At 42.1% G+C, this 7,055-nt stretch overlaps 1 protein-coding gene across 1 annotated transcript; it reads right to left on the bottom strand.

Moving 5' to 3' along the window:
* Positions 1-2,038: 2,038 nt before the first annotated feature.
* LOC131680200 (uncharacterized) lies at positions 2,039-2,851 on the bottom strand. The gene has a single exon (XM_058960920.1). It carries the CDS (start codon positions 2,849-2,851, stop codon positions 2,039-2,041), a length of 813 nt encoding a protein of 270 aa, XP_058816903.1.
* Positions 2,852-7,055: the final 4,204 nt, after the last annotated feature.

Here is a 7,055-nt window from a genome sequence, read left to right as displayed (position 1 = left end):
TTTTCTTCAAATCTAAATATCTTCAGGCATTACAATTCGATTTTCTATCTATCGAACTCGGCCACTAAAACATGACGACAGTAACGCACCTGGTGGAGATATCCCAATTAGCTTCAAAAACGTTAGAAATTTTTACACTATTAGAATGCTAAATATGGACGTCTGTTCTCTGTGGTATGTGCTTCTCTTTCAGTAATAAGCAACTATTCAATGTTTACTTTCCGAAGCACAATAGAATTCCCCTAGAATCTTTACAAAAATCCAGTTGCTTGGAAAAGATAGCCGAAGACTGTCCAAATTGATAGTATTTATAAGTTCTTCAGTTCTACGCAGTTCTGTGTCGCAAGTGCCCCAGTTATCGCAATGAACACCATTCTCAGCAGATAGCTAAGCTTTTACAGGATTGCCATCACTTCCCTCTGACACCACACAAGAACATTATTAAAAATACATTTTTTTTTATGTAAACTCAAAGATGTAATTCGGTTTGAGACTCCATGTTTTCCTAATTGCTTTTCTGTGCTGCCTGAAGGCTTTTTACATTTTTTTGGGTCTGAACTTAATGAGAACAGTTTAGTTTAAATTCTAATATAATTCACACAATACTCACAATCATAAAATTGCGACCTGGATTAAAATTCGCATCTTCATAAAATTAATAATGTAACATTTTTTCAAATTTGAATCTTAGGAAAGTATCTTTATACCGTGAGATTCAACCAAGTTTCTCTGAAAGTATTATATAACATGGGGTCTACTATTAATATTAGATTCAAACTCAACCGATCTTGTCCGATTTAGAAATTCCAATCGATTTGAAAATACTGTGATTTTAAACAATTTGAGGCGGATCGAAATGTTGTTGGCCAGTTATTATGATTGAAAAATATATGGCTACGAAAATTGCACACGTTTTCCATCTCCGGTTTTTGAATGATCTCTATAAACAAATTCATTCACACCGATCACTCGAAACCCTTTCATGCTAAACTTTTTTGATTTATGAATGAACTTTATGCGCCGGACTCGTATACCCTAGCGCGCATGCGTTTTTGTTTGATCTCGAAACTGAGTCATGTTGTTTCAACCGAAACTGTTATCGCTTAATTTATTTGAGTTATAACCTAGGCCAGCTTCGTCTCAAGCCAAAACCACCTAAACGTAGATAAACATATGATTGAAGCCAAAGATATTATCATTACAGTTAAAAACAAGAAAATTGATCAACGACAATCGATATTTTGTCAATTCTATGCAAATGCATATCACCGGAAGTAGTGAGCTATATTCGCGCAATGATACGCTATAAAACGCACAACTTTCGAGATTATTTAGATTTATTTCGAGATAGAAAAGAAGACAAATCTAAGTTTCCTCTCGAATGTAGCGCACGAAAGGAGCCGAACGCGCCTGAACATTGAAAATTAAACTAAATCCAAACAAATCTAAACTAATGTACATTACCACACATCTTGTCTACATCGCAAGTACGGCATTTGTACATACAGTGGTAGAGTACAACTCGAGCGATAACATATAGCGCATGATAAAATTAACACGCAGCAAGCAAATGACTGCGAGTCGAACCTAAACAGCAGAAATTGCCACTCCGTGCGGTGTCCAGGCGGACACAGCCATTTATTTCAATCGTAATGTTTCTGGATTGCGCACGAAGATTTGGATCATTTTTCCGAACGAACATGTTCGCTGCCGAATTTGTTCGATGGCACTCATTGACTCACTGCATCGGCAATGCGGAACGCGTTAAAAAATTTTGCGATTTCCGATTCTCTCTCTCTCTTCGTAATCGCATACGGTGTGATGCGAAACGAGTTGTGTGGGTCTGTATCTTTTTAACGAGAGCGTAAACCCCCGACGATGTATAAGGAAACAAATTCATGTACGCTCATGGCGATGAGCGAGTTTTCCGCACCTTGCCTATACCCCAACATTACTGCCTCCCTTGAACTAGCTTCAACAAATACAATCACAATATTACGTAAAACAATGCACTTAAAATCTAACATGAATTAATTTGTTACTTCTCTGTTGCATATTCCTTTTGATTGTCGGCTTCCTGATGGGACGGTAAAGGGCAAATTCTGCATACTGGTCGCTTATGTACTCCGTTGATGGTTTTTAGTGTTACCACTCTTACTACGCCTTCCGTGCTGGGATGAACCTCGATGATCCTTGCCAAGGGCCAACATAAAGGTGGTTGATTATCCTCTCGTAGTACTACGATGCTACTAACACGAATTAAGGTTGGCTGAAGATTCTTGCTGACTGTTTGAAGTTCGGTGAGGTACTCTCTGCTCCATCGCTGCCGATACTGTTGAAACATTTGCTGTCGTTGCTGGTAGGGGGTCAGGCAGTTTGTGGGGATGCTTCGAAGATCGAGTTCTGGTAGAGCCTTCATAGGTGTGCCAATCAAAAAACGGGCCAGCGTGAGAGCATCAAAGTCCGAGGGATCATCAAACAGTGGAGCGAGTGGCCTTGAGTTTAAGGCAGCAGCTATTTGGACCAGAAGCGTGGAGAAATCTTCTAGTGACAGTTGACGCGTACCAATTTCTCGTTTTAGCGAAGTTTTAACGGAGCGAACGGCTGCCTCCCATAATCCGCCGAAATTAGGAGCTCTAGGTGGAATAAATTGCCACGAGATTCCTTGTTGTGAGAATTCGGTTCCGATGCATCTTTGGCTTGTCTCATCATTCAGGATGCGGTAGAGTTCGTTAAGTTCGTGTTTGGCGCCTGCAAAATTTTTCACATTGTCTGAGTGATGCCCAATGAAGCGGTGAAAGGCAGACAAAAATCCGACAGTCGATAAGTCACTGACGACTTCCAGATGCATCGCTTTTGTTGCAAAACAAACGAAGACCGCGATATATGCCTTGGGTGCGGCTGCACGCCGACATGGCGGCTTTAAGTAAAAAGTATCGCAGTAATCCACACCTACAATCGAGAATGGCCTACTCGGCCGCACACGTGGGGCTGGCAGTTGGCCTGTGGGTTGTTGAACGGGCACTGGGTTACGATAACATTTTCGTAATACTGCATTAACCACTCTTTTGCCATGTATGGGCCAAAACTCCTTTCTCATCGTTGCCAAAGTTAGTTGACGTCCTCCGTGAACTGTTACGATGATAATAGTCAACCAGTATTCGGGTGAATGGGTGTACACTCGGTAGAATCGTTGGATGTTTGCTAGTATATTCCTGACTTGAATGACGTAGACGACCACCAACCCTGATGATGCCTTGTTTATCCACGTAAGGACGAAGCAGTTTAAGCTTAGAGCTTTTGTTGACATATCGATGATTGCGCAAATTTTTGAGTTCGTCTCCGAAACATTCGGCTTGAACCAATTTAACCAACGCCAGCTTTGTGGTTGAAAACTCTTCTACGGTTAGAAATGGGGTTCGATTGCGTTCAACTGACGTGCGACAATTACGGGAAAATCGAATACAATATGCCACGATACGCAAAAGGGGCTCCAACGAAGATCGTAGCGCAAACAGAGAATTGGGTTCCGGTTCTGCAACGACGGTATACACCAGCCTTCGAGTTTCCAATTCTTCATCTGTGTAATTCACATTCTGGGTAAGAGAAGTGCACAATTCCTCAGAAGAAAGCAACCAGGGTGGCCCACTTTTCCACAACCCGCTGCTGAGGAATTCATCAACTGACATTCCGCGCGAAACTAGATCAGCCGGGTTTTCCTTGCCAGCGATGTGGTGCCAACAATGACCATGGCTAAGAGTTTGAATAGTTGAAACACGGTTTGCCACGAAAGTTTTCCAAGTGTTTGGAAGAGCATTTAACCAATGTAGCACAATGGTGGAGTCAGACCAAAAGGTACACCTACAGCCAGTTAAATCAAGTGCCTTTACTACCTTCGCATGCAGGCAAGCAGCTTTCTTTGCAGCACAGAGTTCTAATCGTGGGAGTGTTAATCTTTTCAGTGGAGCGACACGGGACTTGGAAGATAATAACTCGATGCGCACATTTCCTGCTGAATCCACTGCACGTACATATAAGCACATATATAAGCAGGCTCCATACGCTAATTCAGAGGCATCGGCAAAGCAGTGTAGTTGAATGCTAACCCAATCTGGAATGAAAGCAAACCTGTTGATTCGTAGCTCCGAAAGTCTGCTTAACTGGTCATAAAATTGTGTCCATTTTTTCTCCAGCAGTGACGGCACAGGAGCGTCCCAAGCAGATTGCAACAGAGCAAGTTCTTGCATCAAAATTTTTGCTACAACCACCACCGGCGAAATTAATCCAAGCGGGTCGAAAAGTTTTGCTATGGCAGAAAGAATACGCCTCCTAGTCCAGTTTTCGCAATTCTCATCAATTTCGAAAGCGAATAGCAGATGATCCGTCTTTGGATCCCAAGTAATTCCCAAAGCCTTTACTTCCTCGTCTGGAGTGAGCTCGAAGAAAATAGATAGATTTGTTCCAAGTTGGTTTGCACGTATATCAGATAAGACCTCAGGGCGATTGGTGCACCATTTCCGCAATGGAAAACCTCCTCTGGACGTAAGATCAGCAAGCTCCTTCCGTAGCTGGATTGCTGCTTGGACGGTTGAAGCTCCACCGATATAATCGTCCACGTAGAAATCTTGAACAAGTGCAGAGCTTGCGCGTGGATGGTTAAGACTCTCGTCAGCAGCAAGTTGATGCAGCGTTCTGATTGCCAGAAAGGACGATGGTGTTAGTCCGTAGGTAACCGTCAGCAACTCATATACACCGATGGGCTCATGCTCGGAAAACCTCCATAAAATTAATATTAATATATATTGTCTTCGAATTAATAAATTTTCGTACAGACTGAAATGCTATACTAACTTAAACCTATTTTCAATTTGAACATTTCTCTACTTAAGTTAAAGTCAAAATGATGATAAACGCTATTGAAGAGCTGACAGCAAACATCTACCGGGTTATTCCGGCCGTACTGCGTGCGGTGAGTAGAGCGCCGAAAGAAGTCCATTCTCCGCAGAGACCTACCAGGAACGTTGAAGTCCAGCTTAACGAGAAGCAGAGGGCAGTCAATGTTGTCAGCGAGAAGATCGAACACAAAAAGTCGCTGCAGAAAAACTCTCCTGTTTCGTAGCGTAGGCAGGTTGATAAGAGCACAACGATGCTCATACGGTGGTAGTTCAAATCGATTTCGCCAGGGAAGCCGTCGAAGGGCATACCGGACGAAGCTCTTTTGCACCCGTTCTATGCGATTAATGTGTACGGTGTGATACGGGGCCCAAACGATAACTCCATACTCTAGAATGCTGCGTACTAGACTGATGTACAGTGCCTTCGCTGCAAAGAAGTATCATCATGGTGTAAACGTACTTGCCTATACATCTTTTCAATATCCCCGACGAGGGCCACCTCATGCTTACGAAAGCGTAAAAGGAGACTTAACAGGTCGTCCTGAATCGTTGGCCCTTTCAGTAGCACGTCGTTCAACGCAAACCCGCTATCTGTGTGCGCTGATCCGTCAAACACAACACGTACCTTTGTTGTAGTGCTTGACTCCTTCACAACGGCGTGATGCGGCAGGTAATACGCTTTTCCTCTAGGTGTTGTTTCCACTTCCTCCTCCGATAGCTTCCTCATGTGTCCTAAGTCTATATACTCTCTTATAAATGCGTGATATTTTGTTTTCATCTCCGAATTTCGCTCTAGCCGTTTTTCCAATTTTGAATAACGCTCTAATGCCATGGTTTTGGATTCCCTCAACATTCTGTTGAAATTCAATTTCTTTGGCGATCGGACGACGTACCTGCCATCCGCCAAACGCTCGTGTGTGTTGATAAAGTGTGCTTCGCAATCTTGCTCCTCTTTGACCATGCAGGTTGATCTTCAGAGTTTTCTACCTTCCAAAACCTCTCGAGTATTCTGATGATGGAGTACAGGTGGTTGTTCTCACTAATCACTTCTTCATCGATGGAAATATTTCAAGTTCATCCTTCCAAGTGCCAGCAAAATGAAGAACTTGGCGCGTAATCTTCGCTTGGTGAAGAACAATAACCTGCTTGATTATGGTGTATGGCTCAGCCGCGAATCCTGGTCACGGCACAAAATGTAGGTGGGCGATTCGTGGGTTGAGCCTTTACACAACCAATCCACCAGACTAATCCTGACTGCACTACCAGTTCCCACGGATAGCAGTGGTGACCTTTACTAACCTTCACCTATTCCAGTAGTCGATCCGAAAAAGCAATAAATCTGCCAATTTGAATTTGCTGCTCCGTTTATTCCGGGAAAACTTAAGTCCACAACTGTAGCACGTATTTCAGGCTTCCCAAATGAAGGTTCTTTTCACACCAAGTAAAATTTTCCACATTCCCGAAAAATCCTCCAAAACACAAAGTTTTTATTCACGTTAATAAAGTTTATTGGACTGCGCGCGCGTATAGTCTATACCTTTATTGTACGGCGGTCTGGTGACTACTAACTGTCCAGTAATGTTTTATCTTACATCTCCTCTTACAATCGGGTTGCAAGTGTTTTAGTGATAAGGAAATAGAGGTGCTCAAAATGTACTCTAGTATAACAGTTTAGATGACATTCGCGCACAACGTTTTACTCGTAGGTTAGAATTAATTAGATTTTAAATTTTAAATTCCCCATACCCCAACAAACTCGTTTTTCGCGAAATCAAATTTTGTCACTTAGTCCGGTCTGACTTAACACCGACCAATTGTTACACGAAATATATTATTGTTAACGCTATTGCATAACATTTAATGCTGCTTTGTTAAGTCTGCAGTAACCTAATTGTATCGAAAGTTTTTCTATTTCTCAAAATAAAGGAACTAAAAAATACTTCATGCAGTCAGCCTTCCAAATAAAGACGAATGTACCATTTTTGATTGGCAGTCACTGATTTGCTTATGTTCTTCTTTCATGCATTAAATATACTGCAAATAGAACAAGTCAGTAGGTCAGTTTAGTAGAAAAAAGTTCACTGGTTCCCAAATATATTCAGTCATATTCAGTTCCAAAATATGCTTGGAACACTGTTCAAATTAGTGTGGAAGGGTCCG

Source organism: Topomyia yanbarensis, chromosome 2 (genome assembly GCF_030247195.1).
Source record: "Topomyia yanbarensis strain Yona2022 chromosome 2, ASM3024719v1, whole genome shotgun sequence".
Classification (NCBI taxonomy): Eukaryota; Metazoa; Arthropoda; class Insecta; order Diptera; family Culicidae; genus Topomyia; species Topomyia yanbarensis.
The sequence above is the reverse complement of the archived record's forward strand: the minus strand, read 5'-3'. Positions and strand labels throughout refer to the sequence as shown.

Excerpts from the sequence above, each read along its gene's own strand:
- LOC131680200 (XM_058960920.1), bottom strand. The coding sequence starts at position 2,851 with ATGCATCTGGAAGTCGTCAGTGACTTATCGACTGTCGGATTTTTGTCT.